Raw genomic sequence first — 26,265 nt, 5'->3', positions numbered from 1 at the left:
TATAGCCTTCTCTAAGCGGTTTACAGAATCAGCATATTGCCATCAACAATCTGGGTCCTCATTTTACCGACCTTGGAAGGATGGAAAGCTGAGTCAACCTTGAGCCTGTGAGAATCGAACTGCTGGCAGTTGGCAGAATTAGCCTGCAATACTGCATTCTAACCACTGTGCCACCCGGCTCTTATAAATATTTTACACATCTCTATTCAAATGCTGTACGGAACTTAAGTCATCTAAGGAAATAATGATTTTGATTCATTGAGAAAAAGAAGAGTAAATAGTAAAGGAGTATTTTCTTTGTGCCTCAACATTCTTCCAACATTTTGTTTCACATAGTTTTTTTATGCCTATAATTAGGAAAAGAACACGACTCTTATGATCTAATTATTGACTGTATAATTTAATATAAGTGTGTTTGAATGTATATTTTAATGCAAGCTTGTTTTCCATTACATCCTTTACATCCAAAATTCTGATTGATTCCATGTACTCTAAATGGATAAAATATTAACACAAGCTTTTAATTATTGTAGTTTTTATTTCAATTTGTAATTCTACAAAATAGCCGAAGTTGTCTTACAACGGGTTATCGAACATCAAAAAAGTTATATGCTGTTATTTTCATCGCCATTAGGCAGAGCGAGGTTGCATTATTCAGAGAGAATTTCCCATCAGTTGAAATTTGATGGGGGGGGGGAACGTTTAGATCAACTGTCTTTTCACCATTATCAAGTGATATGAGTATGTTAGTGATTAAAATTGTGTTTTAATTATTAGAATCCATTCTAAGAGCTGTTAGCTGAAAATGCAACTGGAAAGGTAGATGACGATATTCCTTCTTTTCCCTTTTCTTGTGTAGAATCCAAACAGTGGGAAAGCCTGAGCACTGAAAGTAGAGAAGTCCTCATTGGCTCTTTAACAGCATTGACTTTGGACAGTAGGCCTGAACTACAAGAAAAAGCATCTTTATTAAAGAAAACTTTAGAAAATCTTGATTGAATTGGATACCAATCAAGTGTCATGTAAAACAAAGCAAGCAAGCAAAAAAAAAAAAAAAAAAGTGCAATGAGTTCCGAATTACATAGAGGAAAAGTAAAGATGATTTTTGTAGCATGCATAAATTCCCTGGCTGAAATAAAGAACACCTTGATTCTCTTCCCCATTATTTCCTTTTTTTCTTAAAAGTAACAGTAACAACCTATGAAGCAGTTTACTTAAAATGCAAGCCTTGAAAGTATTAAGCAAAAAATACCCAAACTACATATGGATATTTTTTGAAATTCTCCGTTTGTGAAAAAGCACCTTGTTTGGAGTTAGATTTGGAGAATCTTTAGTTTACACAAAAATGGCCCTTATTGTATACACCTAATGAATGAAAACCATAAGAAAACACCAGAGAGCAAACTTTTTGTGGATTTCATGTGGGCCAACTTCCAATATTTATGTCACGATGGCAGTATTATAATTGGTATCATTACTAATAATAGTACAAAAAAGAAAATTTGCCAAAAATATTAGAGAGCAGCAAAGAGTAAGAGTTTTGTATATATTTTTATTGCAGCTAGTGAGTACCTGGATTTTTTATCCCAAACCTTGTAGGATTTTTTATCCCAAACCTACCAAATCCTTAAAGCATGGGTGTCTAACCTTTTAGCGTTGAAATTGTCTTGGGCTGCATATAAAATATAGTTCATGTATAAAAATAACAAACTTCCTTTGAAAGTTTAAGACCTTGTGGGCTGCAATATTAGCTCTGCGGGGCTGCATATGGCCCATGGGCTGAGGGTTGAACATGCCTCCCTTAATGGGTCTCAAGTTAGCCTCTGTTTTTGGAATGCCACTAGTCAGTGTTGGTTGCTTTGGACCATAAATATCACTTCATCTCATATAAACCATATATAAGATTTGGAAAAACCTATGCCTTCCCACATTAAAAGATGTGACTTCTCCTGGACAGAAATGCACACAAGAAAGCACTTTAATTGTCTGGATATAAGGGTGAATAGAGCAGTTAGGTTTGTAAGACCTTACGTTTTTAAAGAATTTTTTACATTTTCCAAGGAAGAATTCATAGTTGAATTAACCCTCTCACAACAATAACCACTTACTTATTTTGGGCAATACTGTTAAATAAAATAATATTGTGCTGCTAAAACATTATTAGCCTCAGTCCCAGCATTTGCATCTTCTTTCTAGAAAGTACTTTTGATTTTTGCTGTAAGTTTTGACACTGCATGCATCAGAGTAAAAATGTTGTCAACTCTGTTCTTGCAATTAACTGAAAAACAGCATTTGCTCCAATTTTAATAAAGATTTCTTAGTGAAATTGGATAACATTGCAATCTATGTAGAGTTATATTAAACAGATAAGAGAAAGTATTATGTAAAAATCAATATATTACTGATAAGATTTTTCATGCTAAATAAATTGTGGGCTTTGAAAATCTAGATGTAGGAGGACGTCTTGATTTCTGTATGGAAATTCTTATATATTCTATGTGGGAATTTTGGAACATACAAAACTGGCCTCTGAAGTAAACTATATACTTGGGGTCTACTCCTGTAGTATTTGAGATTAGGCCAGACCATCAGTGAGTTTTGAAGCTACCCAGGAACCTTCCGATGGGTTAGTTTAGGACAGTGTTTCCCAAACTTGACAATTTTAAGGCATGTGGACTTCAACTCCCAGAATTCCACAGCCAGCGTTGCTGGCTGTGGAATTCTGGGAGTTGAAGTCCTCATGCCTTAAAATAGTCAAGTTTGGGAAACACTGGTTTAGGGGTCCCCAACTCCTAGTCCGTGGACCAGCACTGGGCCACGGCATGCTATTAACTGGGCCGCACAAACAAGCAAAGCCCCATGCTTGGGATGCAGGCAACATGCAAAACCACTCAGCCTCTGGTCTGTGGAAAAAACTTTCTCCATGGAACCGGTCCCTGGTGCCCAAAAGGTTGGGTTAGTTTATTAACCAATATTTTGGGATTTTAAAATTCTCAAAATTGTTATCTATATACATCTTGATTGTTGCATTAACAATTAGTATACAGATGTAAGAGCTGACAAAATCATTGCAACTTCATAATTGTCTTAGATTTGCATCCTAATATTACCCCATATCCGAGCTTGGAATGATTTTTTCCAGTAAAAATTCAGAAATTCTTACTTTGTGGAGGGAGTGCTTTTGTGCTGTATGATTATACGATAGATGCAAATGAACAAGGTGTATGTTCTGAGTAGAATTAGAGAAACTTTGATTCTCGGGCATGAAGGCCTCTCAGTCCCCGACAGGTTTGCTTTCTCTGGAGTTGAAATAGGGAATGCTGCTGTGTCCATCTTTCTTCTTTACCAACTTTGGTCGGGGTGGTACCTTCTCTCTTCAAAAATACAGTAGGTTTCAGGAAAAGGAATCTGGAGATTGTTGCATGCTGCTGCCCAGACATTCAAAAGCATAAATAACTCTCTTCTCATATTCATGTTACCTCAAGAGGGACAGTGGGATCCCATTCTTGATGTCCCATCAAGTTTTTAGGGCTGCTGGAATACGTTAAGAATTTGAAATAAGCAAAGAAATGGCTTATGTCATTGGACTGCCTTTTAAAAAAAAAAAAAAAAATAGCCTTCTCTAATACCTGTAATTAAAAAATGGTAAAGTACCATAAACTGGTTTAAAAAAATTTGATGTGTCATAGAAGGCAGCTTCCTATTGACTTTGCCAGGCAGAACCATAACACTGAATGTAGGTACAAGATCTGTGATTCTGTTCAGCAGCAGCTTTTTTTTTGTACTAAGCAGGAATGTCAATTGTTGCCTTTTTTCCTCAAGTGTTTTATAGAAGCCATGACAATTGTAAAAGTGCTAAGTCTCCAGACTTTTCAAGCAAGAACTTCAATATTGAGAAATCTAAAGCCCAAGTTTGCAAGCAGCTGCTGTGCCAGACGTTTCCAAGTGAAAATGTTGTTTACTTATGCTGAAGATCTGGGGGGGGGGGATTAGCTAAAAGTATAATTTTAAATAGTTTGAGATTTGTTTTCCCTCTTCCAAATTTATTAACAAAAAAACGTGCCTCTCTGAGAAACCAACTTATTTTATTTAGAGGCTAGATACTTGTCCCTTGTTAAATTTGTGAACTTGAAAAGGAAAAAGTGGCCTTTGGAGTTTCCTCTGAAAACAATTGCACTATAAAACACTGTTGCCCAAATACGGGCATCTGTGCTGTTATATAATGCTGCTTTGTATACCTGGATTAAAGTGTGAAAATTTGACTCTATAATACCCCTGCTGACTTTACAAAACTGTTTTATGTTGAACGATTTCTAATGTCGCAAGATCTTCATTAAATTCAGTGCATTGAATTTTTGTATCTGGATGTTGAATATGTACATGAATTGACTAAAAACTTTTTCCTGGATAAGGAGAAACATTAAATAAAAAAAAAAGGAACATGAGCGTTCTTGGAATAATTGGTAATTCTGTTGCTAGAAGAGCCTACAGAGTGGATTATCTCTACTTTGCTCAACTGTTCCTCTTACATCGGGTTTCCATTTTGAGGATTATGTGGTGTCTCTTCGTGGTCTTTACAGCCCAGTTCCTGCCAGTCCAATTATCCCTTGATTTCTTTCTTAAGAATGCCAAAGGCTGTATTGATTCTTGCTTGCATTTAAAATATTTTTAATTCCATATAGGTCAGTGCTGGCGAACCTATGGCATGGGTGCCAGAGGCGGCATTCAGAGCCTTCTCTGTGGGCACGCGTACCATCGCCCCAGTCCTAGGCCTTCAGCTGGGTTTTATAAAACCTTTTCGCTTTAGGCCTCCGCCATTGTGTACAAAAAAAAAAAAAGGTTCAATCAGTCAATTTTAACTTCTCACAGGGGGAAAAAAATCTTGCAAAGTTGGAATTGATTGATTAAACTTTTTACTCCCACTCAGTCTGCCGTTATCACTGCAGCCACGCCCAGCTAATGGGCCACGCCCACCCGGCACCCGGCGATGCATAAGTGGGTTTTGGGTTGCAGTTTGGGCACTCAGTCTCTAAAAGGTTCGCCATCACTGCACTATATTAACAGTTAATTAAAAGTTTTCAGCATAAAATTATTTTTCAGTTTTACACTGTCCGCCTTGCCCTGGTCCTCACTTGAGAGAATGGAGTCAAATCCCTCAGCTTCTTTTAAAAAGTTATTACAGATAACACTTTAGACTACAAAACAACAACTTAAAATTATATAAAGCCATTTTTTAATACCCAATGATAGTATTAGTTTGCATTGGGGGAACCTTCACAAATAGGTTTTCCAGCATTATGGACTTCTCAAAGGAGTTAGATTTTTGCCTTGATTGTTCACATGTAATCAACTCATTTTCAACTCCTACCTGAGGTAAGACAAGCAATGGCTGGAAGTTTGTCAGGAAAATCCAACGTGGAACTAAGGAGGAATTTCCTGACAGTGGGAACAATTAATGCACGGGTGTCAAACTCGATTGCATCACGTGATGTATCGTGACATATTGCAATGTTTTTTGCCTTTGCGGAGCTGGGGTGGGTGTAGCCTGTGTGTGACACCCTGAATGAAACAGCTTGCTTCCCTGAACCATGGGTATGCCAACATGAAGTTTTAAAGAAAAAATTGGACTAATATTTATCCAGGATGGCATAAGGATTCCTGCCTTGGGCAGGGAATTAGATAAGCTCCCTTTCAATCCTGATTCCAAAATCAACCCTCTTCATGAACTACCTATATCAGTGATGGCAAACCTTTTAGAAACTGAGTGCCCAAACTGCAACCCAAACCCCACTTATTGCCGGGTGCCAGGTGGGCGTGGCCCACCAGGTGGGCGTGGCTGGTGGTCATAGCAGATTGGGTGGTGTGGCTAAGGTGGGCATGATCACCTCGATGTTGCTGGTGGGGAGGGACGCCTGTGGGGGCCGGGCAGGGTTGGGGGAGATCCAGAGGGTCTCTGGCAGTTGGGGTGGTGGGCAAAAGGCTTGTCCTGCGGGGTGAAGCGAGGTGAGGCAGGGCGGGGGTGCCATTGTCACAGGGCAAGGTGAGGCAGGGGCCAGGGCGGCTGCTGCCTGACACCATTGGCCCCTGCACACAGGCCAGGAGCGCATGGTTGCTGGGATGCATCTGGCCATGTAGGACCTCGGTGAGGTAGCGGGTGGCTGGTTGAAGAGGGACAGTTGCCATCTCCGGGGCATGGTGCGCGTGCCCACAGAGAGGGCTCTGAGTATCACCTCTTGCACGCGTGCCATAGGTTCGCCACCACTGCTCTAGTAAATAAATCTAAGGAAAACCAACAGCAAATGCAGTATCTGAGAGGATTTTATTACTAATACAAATATATGACCAATTTTGCTACTATATAAAATCACATATTTAAATTTAAAACAAGCACAGAGCTTGGAGTCAGACGTTACATACTAGTACACGATTTTATAGTCTTCTGATTATGTATTATTTATTTTTATATGGTTTATGCCAGTAAGTAGTTTGCTTTATGGAAACAGGTAACTTTTATGGGTGTGATTTTGTTTCTTAAACAAATGCAAGTTTTTTGTAATGAGAAGAAAAAATAGAAGAGATATTTACAAGTCTTTTAAATATTTCTAATCTAAATTAAGAAAAATAGCAACACGGATTAACCCTTCTGCATCAAGTTGATGAGTGCAGAGAATCTCGGTACTCTATAGAGATATGGATTATTGCTATGCTAAGGAAGAGGCATTTCTAAATTTTAACTGCATCCCATTTTCTCTTTAAAAATGTAGACAAACTGCCAAGCTGCAAGCATTTTTCAAACATCCACTGGTATTTTCAGTCTCCTTTCTTGTTTAATTTATCGCCTCTTTGTTGTGCAGCTCTGCTCTGTCCATTCTGAGCCTGTGTATATCGTGCCACAGTAGAAACACCATCCAAAAATTTGGTCTTGTACAATACATTTGCATTGTTGAACATACCGTCCTTCAATGAAACCACAATAAACTAGAAGAAAGAACAGAAAAATCATGTTAAAACTATTAAACTAGGCTTTCAGTGAACATAGCATTTTCAGACTGTTGGATTTGGAGCAATAAAAAAAACATTTTATCTGGGTACTAGATTAGAAGCAGATAAAAAAGTCAAAATAACTATGTTATCAAAAGGTTAATGTACAAATTTTATCCAGGCTGGGAACCACCATAGCATGTGAGAACAAACAAGATGCTTAAATAATGCATGTCTCATGCATGTATTTAAATTATTTGTGTTTATACTTGCAGAGTTTGAAACACTCTCAAAAATGTTATCTTTTTGAGGCCCTGATTTTAAAAAAAGTTTTTAAATAGTTCACAACTCTGGAAGTATCCAAGGACTATGCAACAGAAAGGTAAGTTATTTTGAAAAAAAAAAGTCTCTTTAAGAAACATAACTCATTTTTTATTTGGGATATTAGAAACGAATACTTCAACTGCTGAAGTAAAATAGTCAAAATATAGCATGATGCAAGAGAAAGATACCTATGCCTCTATGTACCATGTAAAAGAATGCATTAAAAAAGCAGAGACAACAAAGTGTAACTATAGATTAGATATGTCAAACTCGTGACGTCACATGACATCACGAGACGTATCGGGACTATTTTGCCATGGCTGGCAAGGGGGTGGGCGCGGTTCCGGTATGACAAAACCGGCCCGCGGGCCAGCAATTTCACACCTCTGGTGTAGATGGTCCTCATTTAATAATTTGTTCAGCAACTGAACTTGTGATGACAATGAGTGGTATTTACAACTGGTTGTCAAGATTCTGCCCATCTCTGTACCCCCCCAGTCATGTGATCACAATTTGCAATTTTCCCTGCTGTCTTTCCAATAAACTAGGTCATTGGGCAAGGTGGCAGGAATTTGGTCACATGAGGTTCTCACTTAACTTGTGAGGTCCTTGCTTAATGATGACAGGACTGTGTTGCTAAGCAGTGCAGACACATGGCATCGTGTTTGTGACCACTGAAAATTCTGGTCCCAATTAGCGTCATTGAGGTCTACCTGTAGATCCTGACAAATGACCCACTAAATTAAAGGCAGAGACCCTTTCAAAGTAGGCACTCCCAGTGATTCCATGGACATATCCATGTAGTCTTTACAACAATATGAAACTGGTTTGCTACTTAAGCACTTTTTTTGACTCTGCAGCCTAGTCTACAGGGTTGGGATTTCCTGGTGGGGTCCCATTCAAGTTCCAATTAGATTTGACCCCGTAACTAAACTCTGAGAAATAAAAATATAATAAATTATAAGATGACTTATAGCAACTAAAATGAAATATATCTTATGCAAATTGTATCTTTACACAAAAAAGGACTCATTTTCTCCTCTTTTACCCATGAACTATATAGTACCGCAGTGGCAGACCTTCAGAGGCTGAGAACAGAAAAAAAATGCATTTGTCTTATATGAATGACAACCGACCAAGGAGAATGAGGGATTTAGTTCTGGAGCAAAGACATATGAGCTGTTTGCCTGTAAAACAGAGAAAATTAATTCAGGAGCAAATGTTTCTCTGTGGTAAATAGAGAAAAGAGAAGTTTCAAAAATTAGTGCAGAATATACTTTTGGTAAATTGTTGTTAACTTATTACCTGAGAGTGTCTGAAATGGGTCCGAAGCATTTGCCCAATATTCTGAGTATGAGAAAGATCAAGGGCTGCATCCACTTCATCCAAGATGTAAATTGGAGCAGGTTTGAAGAGAAGCATGGCCAAAATTAAGGACAAAGCTACAAGGGATCTAATTTTTTTTTTTAAAAAAAGAACCATACAAAAAAAAATCTCATCAGAATGCTACCATCAAAGAAAATGTCTTGTTTTTTTAATCAGTATAATTTCTTGAAACAAAATACTTTTAACAATTTTAAGAATAATTCTTTTTACGTTATATATATCAAGCTGGGCTCTTGGTAAGAATCTATTTTTTAAAAAAATTCTCCTTTGAGTTTTTGCTCCTTTCCCTCTTTGTATGCAGAATAAATTTTATTTCATCTTAGTCTGAGTGTACAGTATAACCCTGGTGACATTTGCAGTTTCTTTGTCACTGTAACACAAAAGGTGTAGAAAAACGTTTTTTTTTTTAATGTTCAAAGTTACCCACAAATGTACAGAGTATGAGGCACAGTTTGAAGCTGGAATTCATATTGTGAATAAATGTATATTCTTCCAGGAATAAACATTAGACTTAAAACATCTATCAAAAAGACAAATTCCAATGTAGCTAAAGAGAGAACATTTTCCATTTTATTTCTTTTACTTCATTTACATGTCATTCAATCCTGAAGATCTTCAACCAATAATATATTACGGTACAGGTAATCCAAACACTTTCTTTGGACATAGGCGTTTTATATTGTTGCACTCAAACTACCCATGATCTTTGTACACTTTTGGAGAAATGCTACAAGAATTAAAAAGAAAAACTTCAAGCCTGAGTTGTCTTACTTTGTTTGCGCTTCAAAAAAAAAGGTACTAACCTTTGGCCTCCACTTAATTCAGTTAAATTCTCCTTCCAAGTGTTCCCCAGGGCAACTTTAAACTCCAACCCATCAAGGACTGTCTGCCCTTCAGGAGGCGACAGCATAGCATTGGCCCCTGGCAAAAGTGTGGAGAAAATGGATCCAAAGTCTTCATTTACCTAGTAAATTGAACAATTCTGTCATTAGAGAAATTAATTTGTATCCAAGGTATATCATGGAATCTGCCCCGATTCAAAATGTAGCTCATTTTAGTCTACCAACATTATGTGAGTTAATTTCTGCTTCCCAAATAGGCCTAAATATGCTCCAGGGAGGGTTTAAATTATTTCTCCAAATTGGATTTGTCTGTGTTTAGGAGTTGAACCCACTAACAGAGATGTTCAGTTTGAGTTCATGTGAATGATCCCTACAGCCATTCCAAAAGTGATGTCCCCCTTATGAAAAACTTGGGAGAATAAATATTTTAACTGTACCTAGTTTTAACTAAAATAAAATCACATCTAATTTTGGTCCTGATCTCTCCGACTTTTAGGAATGCAGTTCCAGCACACCAATGATTAGTCAGAATGAGGCTACTAGCCACCCAAATGTATATTCCTGCATTAGTAAGCACCATGTAATACAATTAAGGAATTTGGTAGATGATGATCCCTTGTTCACCCACATTTCTTTGACTGGACCTTTGGGCATGGTAGGTGGCATGATAATTATCAGAGTGGTACATCCTAATTAATTCCTTAAAGAATGAAATAAAGTATGATCTTGAGTCTGCTGTAAAATCTTTGGCTAGGAAGCATAGAGACTTACTTTTTTCCATGCAATATTTAAAGCTTCGTTTTTCTTTTGGTCAAGCTCCATAATTGTTGCAAGAATTTTAGATTTATCATTCTCAACAATTCTCTTCTTCTTCATCAAGTCATTGTACTGCACAAGAAAAGGGCATCAGGATTAGGCACAGAATAGCCAGGCTAATGATATGCAAGGAACTGTTTTTGACTAGGAAAAAAGATCTGTCAGTCTTCCTTGACATCACCGTTATCTAATCAGAGAATACCTTTCTTTGTAAATGCCTATCCAGCTACCACTGATTTATTATTTGAGCTGAAATTAATTTCATGTAATTTCATCAGTGCATTCTGAGACCAGGCTTCTTAATGTTCTGAGCATCTATTGTTGCTGAATATTTGATATTTAGAACTGAGGTTTGCATAAGCATTCACTGACAGGATTACTGATGAATGCCTATTCTTCTGTTAAGAAATTTCAATAGGTTTCAAACAAACAAAGTGTTTTTTGCTGAAATTGCCCAGACAGCACTTTCTAGCTTCTTCAGCAACAATATAACGATGAATTGCATGTGCAAAGACTACCTAGGTTGCCAAATGAACAAAAAGCATGTTAACTTTCACATTATTGAGAGCAATGCCAAAAATGATACACAAATCTTCTCCAATGTGGTACTCTCCAAATATCTATGACATCTACTATATGCCATTTGGGGAGTGTGGAACTAGTGGCCCAAATTTGGAGAACGCTAAATTGAAAAAACCGTTGTTTATGGCAGCACGAAGGGGTAAGGCGGAATAAGAGCAACTCAACTCTTTCTTCAGCTTCTGAAAGCATATTCATGGCTCTCATATTGACATTCCTGCCCAGCTTCTCCTTCTTCTCCTGCAGTTTCTGAAGCCTCTGACCAGCTTCCTTTGGATTATTGGTTTTGAAATCATAAGCCGTGTTTGGCTGGCCAAAAAGATGTTTCTCTGAAGATATCCATTCATAGTCTGCAAGCATTTTAGCTACCTGCCAAGACACATAAAGGAACAAGCAGAAAGCATTTGCAAATGCAAATCAATGCACAAATCAACTGCCATGTTATCAGCCTGGAAACCTATGGATTGCAGGGTGGAGCACACCAATCAAGGCTCCACATCATTGTCTTTTACTATGCCTGCTGCAACTCTCTTGGGAGCTGAAATAATTAAAAAGAAACTGGATTTTGTATTCCTTTCTCTATTTGCCTGTTTTGAAGAAAATATCGTTCTGCATCATGCTAATATGAGCAATGTGAATTGTGCCATAAAACCAGATGCTCTTTGTTGGATGCCTCATACACCTATCACAGCATGTTCCTCAAAATAGGAAAAATATGGGAGCAGCATTAGGGGTTTAAAAAGATGCCATTCCCGCCATGAAACAGGACATTCTGAATGTTCCAGCCACCGAATCAGCCAGAAGTTCCAGACTTCACCTTAAAGCAGGAGTCTTCAAACTTGGCCCTTTTATGATTTGTGGACTTCAACTCCCAGAATTCCTCAGCCAGCGTGCCTGGCTGAGGAATTCTGGGATTTGAAGTCCACAAATCATAAAAGGGCCAAGTTTGAAGACCCCTGCCTTAAAGCATACATACTGAGACCCACTGAAACAGCCCATTTGAAGGTTAACAACATCCCGTGCAATATTTTGTGCACATCTAGGCAACAACATCTTTCCAAGGTAATAAAGATGCAATTCTTCAGTGTTTGGAATTTTATCTACCTCCATAAATGGAGTGTTCACTGATTTGGCTACACAATTACAGGTATTTCCCAATCAGATAACCACATGAAGGTACAAACACTTTCGAGTCAAGAAATACACTTTGGCGGTTGAGATTCATACAAGGAAGTCCATTCTGGTGTGGAAGGTGGCCCTGCATTTAAATCTAACTATAATGAAATTGAACACAATTAATATAAAATTTCTCCTCGTGTAATAAAAAAAATATTCCCTTCAGTCATAATTAAAAATTGCACCATAATATTGCAAGAGTCTCAGTGGCCAAAGCCAAGATTGTGAGGAACAACAATGTATACCTTGTTTTATACTGTCGTTTTGGGATATGTTCTGAACTATTTGAGAGGCAGGTTTCTATTGACATGAAACATTAACATTAGGAACAGTAACTGTTGGTAGAAAAATAGATGTAACATTAACTTACTTTTGCTGAAGCATCCAAAGCCTCCCGCTTGTGTTTACTGATGTTGTGTTCTAGCTCTTTGATTTTAAGCTGTGATTCATTATTCTGCTCTTTATATTTTACGGCCTCTGCAGATTTGCCTTTAATCGCTTTATCTTGAGCTAACACCATTGCTTTTTGCTTTGCCAGTTCTTCTTGTGCTTTCTTCACAGATTCCTGAAGAGCAGATATAACAAAAATCTCTCCAGTCATATTACTATTAAACTAAAGAATAGGTCAATAAGTTTAAAAAGCAGTGGTGGCCTAGCGGCTAGAATGCAGTACTACAGGCTAATTCTGCCAACTGCCAGCAGTTCAATTCTGAATGTCTCAAGGTTGACTCAGCCTTCCATCCTTCTGAGGTGGATAAAATGAAGACCCAGATTGTTGGGGGCAATATGCTGACTCTGTAAATCAGGAGTCCCTAACCCTCGGTCCATGGATCAGTACTGGGCCACGGCATGCCAGCAACTGGGCCGCATAAACAAGCAAAGCCCCAAACCACGCACCCTCCAGTCCATGGAAAAACCTCTGTCCATGGAACTGGTTCCTGGTGCCCTAAAGGTTGGGGACCTCTGCTGTAAACCACTTAGTTGTTGTTGTTGTTAATTGCAAAGTCGTGTCCGACCCATCGCGACCTCCAGGTCTTCCTGTCCTCTACCATCTTCTGGAGTCCATTTAAGTTCACACCTACTGCTTCAATGACTCCATCCAGCCATCTCATTCTCTGTCGTCTCCTTCTTCTATTGCCCTCAATCTTTCCCAGCATTAGGCCCTTCTCCAGTGAGTCCTTCCTTCTCATTAGGTGGCCAAAGTATTTGAGTTTCAGCTTCAGGATCTGGCCTTCTAAAGAGCAGTCGTGGTTGATCTCTTCTAGGACTGACCGGTTTGAACGCCTTGCAGTCCAAGGGACTTGCAGGAGTCTTCTCCAGCACCATAGTTCAAAGGCCTCAATTCTTTGGCGCTCAGCCTTTCTTATGGTCCAACTTTCACAGCCATACATTGCAACTGGGAAAACCATGGCCTGGACTATACGCACTTTTGTTGGCAGGTGATGTCTCTGCTTTTTAGAATGCTGTCTAGATTTGCCATAGCTTTCCTCCCCAGGAGCAAGCGTCTTTTAATTTCTTGGCTGCAGTCCCCATCTGAGGTGATCTTGGAGCCCAGAAAATAAAATCTGTCACTACCTCCATTTCTTCCCCATCTATTTGCCAGGAATTGAGAGGGCCGGATGCCATGATTTTGGTTTTCTTAATGTTGAGTTTCAAGCCAACTTTTGCACTCTCCTTCTTCACCCGCATCAAGAGGCTCTTTAGTTCCTCTTCACTTTCTGCCATGAGAGTGGTATCATCTGCATATCTTAGGTTGTTGATATTTCTCCCGGCAATTTTAATTCCAACTTCTGATTCATCTAGCCCTGCCTTTCTCATGCTCTGCATATAAGTTAAATAGGCAGGGCGACAGTATACAGCCTTGCCGGACTCCTTTTCCAAATTTGAACCAATCAGTGGTTCCGTGTCCAGTTCTCACTGTTGCTTCTTGACCCGCATATAGGTTTCTCAAGAGACAAATGAGATAGTCTGGTACTCCCATCTCTTTAAGAACTTGCCACAATTTGTTGTGATCCACACAATCAAAGGCTTTAGCATAGTCAATGAAGCAGAAGTAGATGTTTTTCTGGAACTCGCTAGCTTTCTCCATGATCCAGCGTATGTTGGCAATTTGATCTCTAGTCCCTCTGCCTCTTCAAAATCCTGCCTGTACTTCTGGTAGTTCTCGATCCACATACTGCTGGAGTCTAGCTTGTAGGATTTTAAGCATAATTTTACTAGCATGTGAAATGAGTGCAATGGTGCAATAGAAACCACTTAGAGAGGGCTGTAAAGCACTGTGAAGCGGTATACAAGTCTAAGTGCTATTGCTATTGCTAAATCTAAAAGACTGCAAGAAATTGGATTAGCTAGTTGGAGGTTCTGTGGTAGGCCCATTTAGAGGGCAAGACCTGGCACTCTAGTTGTATACTCAGTACCATATATAAAATATAGACCAATTTCTAATAAGTACAGTAAGATTTGCCAACAGGATACTTAGGGCACAATGAGTTGTTCACCATGAAAGACTAGAAGCATTTAATATCCTAAAAACTCCCCCCCAAAAAATAGTTCTGTGTACTAGGTAAGGCATATTTGGTTAAGAGCCAGTTTGGACTACTGGTTAAGGCATCAGGCTAGAAATCAAGATACAAATTCTAATCCCGCTTTAGGCATGAAACTGACTGAATGATCTTGGGCCAGTCATCCTCTCTCAGTCCAACCCACCTCACAGGGCTGAGTTTGCGATAAAGGTGAGATAAAAATAAATATATTCAGTATTTATTTTAATAGTTCAGAATAAGACTAACCTTATTTTTTGCTACTTCAGCTGATATGGTCTCAATTTGTTCTTGGATTGATTTAATAGCTTCATTCACAGCCTCCACCTGTTGGTCATAGGAGGCTGCTTCCTGCTTTAGCTCTTGAAGCTCCAAAACAAGTGCTTCAACCTCCTAAAAAACATAATGCAGATATTAACATTATAATCTTATTCGTGCTAACATGAGAGTGAGTCCTGCTGAGTACAACGGGATGTCTGAATTAGCATTTAAAGGTTAGAGCTGCATATACAGTATTTATTCAAGCTAAATATGTATGGTATGGTATAAATTTGGATCTCAGGGAGAAATTCCATTTTGTTACATTAATGCAGGACTTCACTTGTAGTTTCTGTTTCTTGTTCCGTTGTCTCAGAAGGATTCTTCCTATTTCATATCAGGACCATGTCACAAATGAGAAAATTCTACAAAGGAATAATTCCCAAAGACTCTCTGAGATAGTAACAGAACGAAGAATGTACTTTGCTGGACATGTGCTCCGCATGAGTGAGCAACATCCAGCAAAGACCGCAATCAATTGGATACCACCAGATCAGTGGTTCTCAACCTGTGGGTCGGGACCCCATTTGGGGTCGAACGACCATTTCATGGGGGTCGCCAAACAATGCAGTCCGCCATTTTTTTCCCCCTTTTCCTTAGCTGTGCTACTCCCTTTTATTCTATTGGCTTTTGAAAGCCAATAGAATAGACTCTCTTGAATAGAGTCTAATTTATTGGCTTTCAAAAGCCAATAGGAATTGTCCAGGCTGTCTCTGCCCTGCTGAGCCCGCCAAAAGTCCCATTCTGCAAACGGTACTGCACCAGTTGAGTAGTCCTCGACTTACAACCGGTTGAGTAGTCTTTGACTTACAACCGGTTGAGTAGTCCTTGACTTACAACCGGTTGAGTAGTCCTTGACTTACGACCGGTTGGGGGTCGCGGCATTAAAAAGGTTGAGAACCACTGCACCAGATGGTTGGAGAAAAAGAGGAAGGCCCAAAAAAAACCCTGACGCCAAACATTTCAGGAAGATCTGAAAAACTTCAACCTTAACTGGAAGGATGCAGAGACTGTAGTTGTAGATCGAAAACTGTGGAATATGCTTGTAGCCCAATGTGCTTAGTACAGATCATCATCAACCTCCTTCTCATTACAACAACCACATTAATACATAATCTGCATATGGAATCTTTTTTTACTAGAAGGGATGTGAAGCTTAGTTTTAAGATAAACTTTCTCATGTGAAGTATAAATCCATTGTTTGTCAGCATAACACCCAAATTAAATACAGATTGTAAATTATGTGCAAGACAGAACAAGCTGATATCAAGGGCCCCAAGCAAGCCTCCAAGAAATCTCAAGTTTCCCTTGGCCAGAAATAACATCACCAGTTCAAAACAGGACAAGAAAAGCCAGTTTCTTAAATTCGGCTTATACACAGAAACCCAACTCATATGTAGATATGCATCCCAACATTCTTCCAAGCGAGTTCAGAGTACAAAGGTTAATTTTGAGAACACCACAGACTTGGTTCATGAATTATCATTTCGGAGTTCTGATGTTTCCCAACTGATTTTTTTAACCAGTTGTGTCTGAGTTGAACAAGGTAGGGCTATAGGTTACCATTAATTATCATTAATTCAAGGTCAAATCCTGTAATTTAGAATTTTCTGTTTTCTATTTACCCTAACGCTCTGAGAGGAACATAACTTGGCCTTCAAGGAAGAAAAAAATAATATGCATACATATATTTGTTTTCTGAGGTTTTCGCAGGTGTTTGTATGTAGGTCTTTGGTTATTCGGGTTTTCTCCCGCGGAAAATTGGAAGTGTCTTGGCGACATTTCGACGAAGTCCCATTCATCATCTTCAGGCTGGTGTTTTCAGCTTTGTGCTTTGAAGCACGAAGCTGAAAACACCAGCCTGAAGATGACGAATGATAAGATATATAATAGCAAATTCAGATACTGCAAAAAGATTTGTCATGATGGGAATGAATTCCAACAAGATATGTGCTCGTGGGTTTTTCCTACTGCCCTAGCCACTCTTTAAGAATGGCTGCAAGAAGGCTTTAGAATCCCTTATCTTTTATTTTTATTTAATAAAGAGCTCTCTCACTCCTGGGCCTGCAGCACCCGATCAAATGTAGAGTTAATGTCTACAAATGGCAGCAAAGAGCAGCACAAATTAAGGTAAGGTTAGAGAACAAGGGTTAGGATTCAAGAGCAAATTTTAACAAAACAATAAATATGCCCATCCAAAATCTCAGCTGAGAGTCAGGGAAAAGTGTTTTGTAAGAAATCAAGCCAGATTCTGAATATATCCAAAGTAAAATAAAGTACTTTTCTTTTGATACTACATAGCAAGAGACAGTTTGGTATAGTGGCTAAGGCACCAAGCTACAAACTACAAGTCCTAGCCCTGCCTTAGGCATAAAATCAGCTGTGTGACTTTGGGCCAGACCCTCCCTCTCAGCCCCAGGGGAAAGGCAATGGCAAATTACTTCTGAAATAAAAACTATAGGGACTTGCATTAGATTTTTCCCTCTTAAAACCACAGCTAGGAAAGATTTGTCTTTCCTTTACTCAGAACCATGTTGTATTTTCCCTAGGAAGATCCAAAGAACAAATAGTTCTCCCTAGCTACTTAATCTCAAGGGGAAATATCTGAAATAGGCAAAAGGGATCAAGTTACGACCCAGCTGTGGATAAGCTTCTGATCCAACAGGGTTCTCTGTAGCTTACATTGCAGCTGAACCCTCAACCAAGTCGGTTTTAATAGTGAAAAATGGAAGAGGGGGGAAGATGAGAGTGCTGGTGGCTAAGACCTCAACCTACCGTGTCTTCCCCAAAATAAGACCGGGTCTTGTTTGGGTTGTTGTTTTTTTGCCTCTAAAAGAGGCACCAGGTCTTATTTTCAGGGTGGGGATGCCTTTTATACTCACTTCCAGCACCGATAGCCCCGCCCAGTCAGTCCACTTCTTCTGGTCGAAGAAGCAGCTTCAGTCTGGCCTGCATTTCACAGTCAGGCCTTTTCGGAAGACCTATACAGCCAAGTACCGAGCTATGGATTCATGACTGAGAAATGCAGGCCTGGCTGCAGAAGACGTCATGGAAAAAGTGGGCCAGGAAGGAAAGCCCTGGCTGCAAGGTAAGTGGGTGCAGGGTGCGTGGGGCGCTTCACTCCCACCTAGTTTGATTTTTAGGTGTGTGCCTCACCCCAAAACTAGGGCTTATTTTGGGGGTAGGGCTTATATTAGGCCCACCCCCAAAATCAAGCTGGGGCTTATTTTCAGGGTAGGCCTTACTTTTGGGGAAACACGGTAATATTTAAACAATCTTAGCTGTTATATTATAGAACAATTAATCAGTGGAACAATTTGCCTGCAGAAGTTGTGGGTGCTTCAACACTGGAGATTTTTAAGAAAAGATTGGACAGCCATCTGTCTGCAATGGTATAGGGCAGTGGTTCTCAACCTATGGGTCGGGACCCCATTTGGGGTCGAACGACCATTTCACGGGGGTCGCCAAACAACGCAGTCCGCCATTTTTCCCCCCTTTTCCTTAGCTGTGCTACTCCCTTTTATTGGCTTTTGAAAGCCAATAGAATAGACTCTCTTAAATAGAGTCTAATTCTATTGTCTTTCAAAAGCCAATAGGAATAGTCCAGGCTGTCTCTGCCCTGCTGAGCCCGCCAAAAGTCCCATTCTGCAAACGGTGCTGCACCAGTTGAGTAGTCTTTGACTTACGACCGGTTGAGTAGTCCTCGACTTACGACCGGTTAGGGGTCGCGGCATTAAAAAGGTTGAGAACCACTGGTATAGGGTCTCCTGCTTGAGCAGGGTGTTGGACTAGACGACCTCCAAGGTCCCTTCCGACTCTGTTATTCTGTTACATTTCAAGAGATGACATAAAGTACCAAACAGAGCTGCTCTTTCTTCAGTATAAATGTTTACAGAAACTTGAACATAGGTAGACCATTTTTTTTAAAAAAAGAATCTATTTATCAGTTGAGTCTATTTCTTTTCTAAGCTTCTGGCCTTAAAGCGGCATTTTTACCTGTTCCTTTTCCTTCATCTTCTTGGTGGAAGCATTGGCCTTTTTCTTGGCTCCGTCTAGTTTCTGCTGGGCATTCTTCAGTTCTTTCTCCCTTTCCGCTTCAGCATTTTTCATTTTATTTTCCAGCACTTTCAGTTTTTCCTCAGCCTTTTTTTGTACTTCTTTTGTTTTCTTTAGCGTCTCCTCACTTTCCTCTAAAAACAGAAGAGTTTTGATTGCAGCTTTTAAATAGAAAAGCTATATAGCAGAAAGCAAAATATCACCTTACGAAATGTAACCCCCCCCCCTAAATATTAACTATTCTATCTAAAATACTAGGTCAATTTCATCATTAATATTTTTAAATAATTTTAATTATGGCTTTTTTTCCATTTTGGATTGAATTTTGTAATTTTTTCCAGCACAACAACCGCTAGTTGTATTTCTTAGAGTAACTCTTATATGGAAAAAAAATGGTTAACGGATCTGGGCTTTTTTAAATTTAGGTTGAAGAAAAAGCAAGGAAGACGGCATGCCCTATTGTCATACAATTTTCAGTGGTTCAGGAAGCCACACAAGAACACAATACATTCTCACGCAAACTCCACAGCCTCTGGAAAAAAAAAATCACATGAGAATGGGGTGTGCTTTTGAGAATAGTTTTGTGAGGTGTGGCTGAACACTGGCCTGTTGTCCAAAATGTCATGACGTGTCACTTTTGATACGAATCAGGTTCATCATCACTGCCTTAAATTAATATCCACTGAGGGAAAATAAGGCTATGGTACCAAGAAAATGACAAGAAAGCAGTGAAGATACAGGTAGCCCTCGCCTTACAACTATCTGTTTGGTGGCCGTTTAAACTTACAGTGGCATTGAAAAAAAGCGACTTACAACCTGTCCTCAGGTTTACAAACTGTTGTAGCATCTCCAGTCATATAATCAAAATTTTGGCCACTTTGGTAACCGGCGTGTATTTACAATGGTTGCAGAGTCTTGGGGTCATGTGATTTCCATTTGCAACCTTCCAGGCCGGCTTCCAAGAAGAAAGCCGGGGGGAGGGGGAGGGGGAGAAGTTGGATTTGCTTAATGACCACATGATTCATTGAACAACTGCAGTGATTTGCTTAACCACAGTGGCAATAAAGGTCGCAAAATTGGGCACCACTCAACTTAAAAACCGCCTTGCTTAAAAACAGAAACTCGGGTCCTAATTGTGGTCCACCTATAGTTAAATTCTATCTAGATTTATTTATTTGCTTAAAATGTTTTAAAAGCTTCTGGTTCAAAGTAACTTTTCTTCCTGAAGACAAATCTATAGGTCCAACTCAAGATAGTAATGTTTTTGTAGTATTTACAATTGTTCTCACCAATGGTTTTTTTCAGGGTATCCAGCTCTTCCTGATGCTTGTGGTAAGTACTTTGTTGTAACTTAGTTTGTAACAGATCAGCTTCTTCAGATTTCATTTCCCATTGTTGCTTCAGTTGACGATACCTTAACAGACGTCATAATTTTTTTAAAAATATATTTATATCCCATCAAGACACCTTTAAAAATGTCCCACGTTATTTTCTGATGATGAACTTAGCGTTCCAAAAATGCACATAACAAAGGTCATGCTTTAATCCTGCCAGATTTATAATCAAGAAACTACACAATGGAATCATTTGATGAGTGTGCGCGTAATTCTGTTAGCTTCCAAAAGCAAAACTTTTATAGGCAGTCCTCACTTAATGACTATTTGTTTCATGACTATTCGGAGCTACGGCACTCAATGAATTAGTTGTGGCCAATCCTGAAATTAGAACCGTGGCAATAACCTCACAATCATATAATTAAAATTAGGTACTTGGTAGCTCATGTGAGTGCAGAAGATACTTTAACAACCTCCACCCACTTACCTCCCTCCCCCCCGCCATATCTGCCCATTTGGCCATCCTCTGCTCTTCTGCCACCCTCAGCTGGCCCTCACCATCTTCTTCCTCCTGCTGATGCTGGCCCTTTGCAAAAGTCTCAGGAGATCTCAGGAAGGGCCAACAGTTGCCTTGGCCAGGCACACTTCATCAACAGCAGGAATAGAATAGGGAAGGGACCTTGGAGGTCTTCTAGTCCAGCCCCCCCACACTTAAGCAGGAGAACCTACACCATCTCAGACAAGTGACTGTCTAGCCTCTTCTTAAAAAACTCCAGTGATGGAGCGCCCACGATTTCTGGAGGCAAGCTGTTCCATTGGTTGATTGTCCTCACTGTCAGGAAGTTTCCCCTTAATTCTAGGTTGCTTCTCTCTTTGATCAGTTTCCAACCATTGTTTCTCAGCCTGCCCTCTGGTGCTTTGGAAAATAACGTGACCCCCTCGTCTTTGTGGCAGCCCCTCAAATACTGGAATAACTGCTATTATATCGCCACTGTTTTTTCTTTCATTAAACTAGCCAAACCCAAGTCCTGCAGCCGTTCTTTGTATGTTTTAGTCTCCAGGCCTTTGATCATCTTAGTTGCTCTTTGATTTTTTTCCAAAGGAGGAAGAAGGCAGTGAAGATCAGCTGGGGCCAGCAAGTGGTGGCAGAGGTAGGCAGCGGTGGTTGAGGGAGCAGCCAAAAGGCAAAGATGGAGGGGAAATGGGGGAGTTGAAACGGAGGTGAGCATGAAAAGGCCGGAGAAGCATGGGATCCTTGCCTAACAATGGTACAGTCCTCAACTAATGACTATGGTGGTCATGTGGTGTTTAGCTTAATAACGGTACCACTTACCAAATGGAAGTTTTGGTCCCAATAAGAGTTATAACCTGAGGACTACCTATATACAAATTTTAAGTTTAATCTTTTTAAGATTTTTGTCTAGAAGAGATTCACTTTTTTCAAGTATTAATTTATCAAGCCAATCATACTGAACTAACTTCCTTTCTATTCCCAGAGTTCCTGGATAAAATAAATTGGCCAGTGCATACTTTTCAAGAGTCACCTGTAGACTTGCTATCTCTTTTCCTGTCGTCTGTAGCTCAGCCTCTTTTGCTTTCAATTCATATTGCGCTTCTTTCATTTCTTGAAGTTTGGACAAAACTGAAGCAGCCTGAGACCGTGCACCTGATTTGCAAAAGATACCGTTGCATGCATGAAAATTAGGTCAAATACGAGTTGCAATATTGCTCATTTGTTCAAATCTCCGCACACAAATCCTTTGGATTCCAGACAAATGTCATAATACTGAATCTGTGATAGCTGTGCTACATAAATTCCTACATCAACTGACTGTAATGACACATGCAGGAAAGTATTGGTGGATTGTGAAGACCCTAGAACAATTTATCCAAGACCCTCATCCTATAGCATAATAGGCTGGTTACACAGGTGAATTTACACGTGTAAGTTTTGGACAAGCAGATAAATGCAGTTCAATAAAAGAAAAGAATCAGTGATTTCCTTAAATATAACAGAGACATGTTAAAAGTGTATTGTAGTAAAGAATAGAAAATTAGCCAGTACCTCCACTCAGTGTGCCTTGGGGATCAAATGTATCTCCACCTAGAGTGACTGTTTTTGTCATTATCCTTTTGTCAAAGGTGACTCTCTTGGCATTATCCATGTTATCACAAACCAAGGCCTGTCCAAAGACATACTCCATTGCCTTTTGGATTTCAGAATCATAGCCCACCAGACTAAGGGCCAGATTAACATTGTCATCGCCAACCTAGTACAAAAGGAAAAAGGACAAACTTCAGAGAGAAAAAAAAAAGTCTAACTCAGGATTTATTTTTCCTAAATTCTATGATACGAGAAAATTGTATACAGATTTGGTTTCAGCTTATGGTCATTACATCATAGTCTATTACTGTTCAGGCAGAAGCTACTTATAAACATAGACCAGACTGCAACCTGGTATAACTGGGGATAGACAAAATGCAGCATTGAAATATGATGTCAAGGAAGTCCATTTGCCTCCTAGAATGCCCCTTATTCAGAATCCTACAAACCATTTCCTCTTCTGGAATATTTATTTGTGGAAAATTACAATGTCTTTGTAACAAATGGATGGGAATATTCCAGCAGAAAAAGGGAAAGTTACCTCCGTAGAATAATGCATTTGGCATTGAGTGGTAAGTGCAACTCCCAGCATGCAACGCTGGTTGTGAATTCTAGAAGTTGTGGTCCCCACGCATCTGGGGAACACTGTTTGGAAGGGGTTATTGAACTCCATTTGTTTTAGCCTCTAAGCTAAGACAATCATTCTGAAATTGAAAGATTTAATTCAATATTATCATTAAAATAAAAGAACTTTGATGGAGATACGTGTTAAGAAAAAATAAATAACAAGAAAATACGTATTAAAAATAATTGTCTGTTTCATAACAACATGTGGAAAATCGAGAAAGAGAATAAAAAAAAAACCTTTCAGTATAGAAATATGTTCAAAACTCCCACAAAAGAAAATATACCAAGGTTTTGGCCACTTCGATGGTTTCGTTTCCAATACATCTTGATGAAATTTTATTCAGTGGAATGATAGTATATCGACGCTTCAGTTCACCTTTTTCTAGCAGCTTTTTCCCAGTCACCTAACAGATAAGAATTAAAAAAAAAAAATTGCTTACATATTTGCTGACCCATTTTACCTGCAGCTATTGCTACATTTATTACAGTGATAAAAATATATAGTGTTAAAACGTGTCTTTTTAAAAATGTTAGCATTCATCTGATTTATAATTAATAACTATATACAATATTATATACGTATATTGTGCAGGTAGCCCTCTACTTATAGCCACATTTTAGCCCTACGTTTCTATTGCTAAGCAAGTCAATTGTTAAGTGAATTTTGCTCCATCTTACAACCTTTCTTGCCACAGTTGTTAAGTTAGTAACATGATTGTTAAAGGAATTTGGCTTTCCCATTGACTTGGCTTAACGGAATTTCATAAAAGGCGATCATGTAACTCCGGGACACTGCAACTGTCCTAAACATGAGTCAGTTGTCAAGCATCCGAATTTTAATCACGTGATCATATGGCTCTGCAATGGTCCTAAGTCACTTTTTTCAGTGCCGTTTAACTTTGAACGGTCACTAAGTGAACTGTTGTAAGTTGAGGACCACCTGAATATTATACACATGCATAAACTCTGCCTACACCCTCAAACACTACATGCAGGTTATAAGATACTGTTTAATGGTCATCTTAAACATTACAAAAATAGTACAATTAAGAAATAAGGACTACTTTATGTATTACTTTTTTATCAGAATCATTATGTGCTTCAGCAATTACAAGTGTAACCTTCAGATACACTCATGAATACAAGTCTAGCTTCTATTTGCTATTACATCTGGTTTGCTGCTAAACACTTGAGAAAAGAACAGAAGTTATATTCTTAATAAAACCTTTTGAGAAACGCACCTCAGTGTCCACCACAACATTATAAAGTCGACCGCCAGCCACTACTTCTAGTGCTGTTGCTGTAGAAACATCTTTCACAGTAATCAAAGATGCAACCAGCCCTTTCACACGATCTGGATTCCAGTTCGTTTCTGGATTTCTTAAAATCAATTAAGAAATTGTGTTGTGAGAACGTATTAATGCTTTTCATACATACTTTGTTATTATTAAATAATATTGTGAAAGCCCTAGTCAAAGACAGAATGTTTCTTCCCAGTTTCCAAGTTCAACTGTAAAACATTTTAACATAATTCTTGTCTAGGGACAGGAGATACAATTTAATGTTCCGCGGCTTCACCTGTATTCAAAACGTAGATTGGGGAACCTGACCAGGAAAGTTTCATAGGATTCCCTCAGACGATTTACCACACGGGATAACTCCTTTTGCTTTTCTAAAAGACGCTCTTCTTTTTTATCTGGAACAGCCAAATGAATAAATAACATTATCTAGAGTACTGATGGCAAACCTTTTAGAGACCAAGTGCCCAAAACCCGCCCCCGCCCCACCGGCAGCTCGCCCCATCCCGCTCGCAGGGCCACCCACTGCCTCCAAGGCCCGCCACAGATCGCCCAGGCAGCCCAGCAGCACCATGGTAGCAACACCCTCCACCCACGCCCCACAGCACCAACTGCGCGCGACAGTGCAAGAGCAGAATCTTGTCCCCGCTGCACGGCTGCCATGTCCTTGGTTGCGCTGCTCCGTGCGGTCTGCGCTCGGGGGTGACTCTCCTCCAAGGGGACTGCTGGTGAAGAGGGGGCCACGGGGGGACGCGGGGCTGAGGTGACAGCACATGTGCCCATAGATACAGCTCTAAGTGCTGTCTCTGGCACGCGTGCCACAGGTTCGCCACCACTAATCTAGAGTATGTATTTCTAAGGTTTCAGAAGAAGCTGATTAGACAGAAACTTACAGCCTTTATATAGAAGCTAGTTAATATAAAATGTGCAAAAGGGGAACCATCTGTGACTAACTCATCACATATTCTAGCTCATAGGGATGCCACATCACACACTTATGTACAGGTAGTCCTCGACTTACAACAGTTCATTTACTGACCGTTCAAAGTTACAACGGCATTGAAAAATGTGATTTATGACCATTTTTCACAGCCTCTGCAGCATCCCCACATTCATGTGATCAAAATTCAGATGCTTGACAACTGGTTCATATTTATGACCATTGCTGTGTCCCAAGGTCATGTGATCCCTTTTGCGATCTTGTGACAAGCAAAGTCAATGGGGAAGTCAAATTCACTTAACAACTAGGTTACTAACTTAACAAACTGCAGTGATTCATTTAACAACGGTGGCAAGATCGTAAAATGGGGCAAAGCTCAGTTAACAAATGTCTCACTTAACAACAGAAATTTTGGGCTCAGTTGTGGTCGTAAGTCAAGGACTATCTGTACTTCAGTTAGTGCAGGACATGTTCAAATTGAGCTCTAGCGTTAGTCAGTAAAAAGTGGGCTATTGTCCTCCATGGAAGCAGCAATTCATCTTGAATCTCCCTCTGTGTGTACAATGTGTAAAACAAACCCCCCTCCATTCAAGAAGGTGAACAAACCTTCATAGTTGAGTTTCTTCATTTCATGTTCAAGTTTCTCTTTCTGTTTTTTAGCTGCTTCAAAGGATTCTTGGTCTTTCTTGTAGCCACCATCCATTTTTTTTACTTCACTCTGTTTTGTCTTTAGTTCTTGCTGGGCATGTTTCAGTTTCATCTGAGCCTTCAAAAAATACAATGTGAAGTGGTGATTTGTATCTTTTACTTCGGAATGAAGTTAACTTTCCCGGAAACAGTCATAAAAAAAGTAATCACCCTGAATCTTCTGTCTTTAAGTACCAAACAGCTTTTCAAAGAAGGGGATACTCTAAATGGGCAAACTGTCAAACAAAGATGGCTGA

General features: G+C 39.5%; 2 protein-coding genes across 4 annotated transcripts in view; one reads left to right on the top strand and one right to left on the bottom strand.

Moving 5' to 3' along the window:
- The window catches only part of ECPAS (Ecm29 proteasome adaptor and scaffold), a 68,774-nt gene extending 67,609 nt beyond the window's left edge, over window positions 1-1,165 (top strand). For 2 of the 3 annotated variants that reach the window (XM_039328976.1, XM_039328977.1), the window contains exon 50: window positions 860-999. In XM_039328976.1, the coding sequence (XP_039184910.1) occupies window positions 860-999 (140 nt within the window). Of the gene's footprint in view, window positions 1-859 lie in introns of all 3 variants that reach the window. The other variant, XM_039328975.1, reaches the window with a different exon arrangement.
- Window positions 1,166-6,300: 5,135 nt separating this feature from the next.
- The window catches only part of LOC120301577 (structural maintenance of chromosomes protein 2-like), a 28,093-nt gene continuing 8,128 nt past the window's right edge, over window positions 6,301-26,265 (bottom strand). Inside the window, 16 exon segments of the mRNA XM_039328988.1 lie at window positions 6,301-6,831; window positions 6,834-6,978; window positions 8,611-8,758; window positions 9,495-9,655; window positions 10,305-10,421; window positions 11,097-11,297; window positions 12,475-12,669; window positions 14,894-15,037; window positions 18,959-19,152; window positions 20,308-20,432; window positions 21,883-22,018; window positions 22,418-22,622; window positions 23,368-23,487; window positions 24,325-24,463; window positions 24,662-24,779; window positions 25,928-26,087. Coding sequence (XP_039184922.1) covers window positions 6,791-6,831; window positions 6,834-6,978; window positions 8,611-8,758; window positions 9,495-9,655; window positions 10,305-10,421; window positions 11,097-11,297; window positions 12,475-12,669; window positions 14,894-15,037; window positions 18,959-19,152; window positions 20,308-20,432; window positions 21,883-22,018; window positions 22,418-22,622; window positions 23,368-23,487; window positions 24,325-24,463; window positions 24,662-24,779; window positions 25,928-26,087 — 2,349 coding nt within the window. The 3' untranslated portion in view covers window positions 6,301-6,790.

Source organism: Crotalus tigris, unplaced genomic scaffold (genome assembly GCF_016545835.1).
Source record: "Crotalus tigris isolate CLP2741 ecotype Arizona unplaced genomic scaffold, ASM1654583v1 scf7180000024386.1433019, whole genome shotgun sequence".
NCBI lineage: Eukaryota > Metazoa > Chordata > Lepidosauria > Squamata > Viperidae > Crotalus > Crotalus tigris.
The sequence above is the reverse complement of the archived record's forward strand: the minus strand, read 5'-3'. Positions and strand labels throughout refer to the sequence as shown.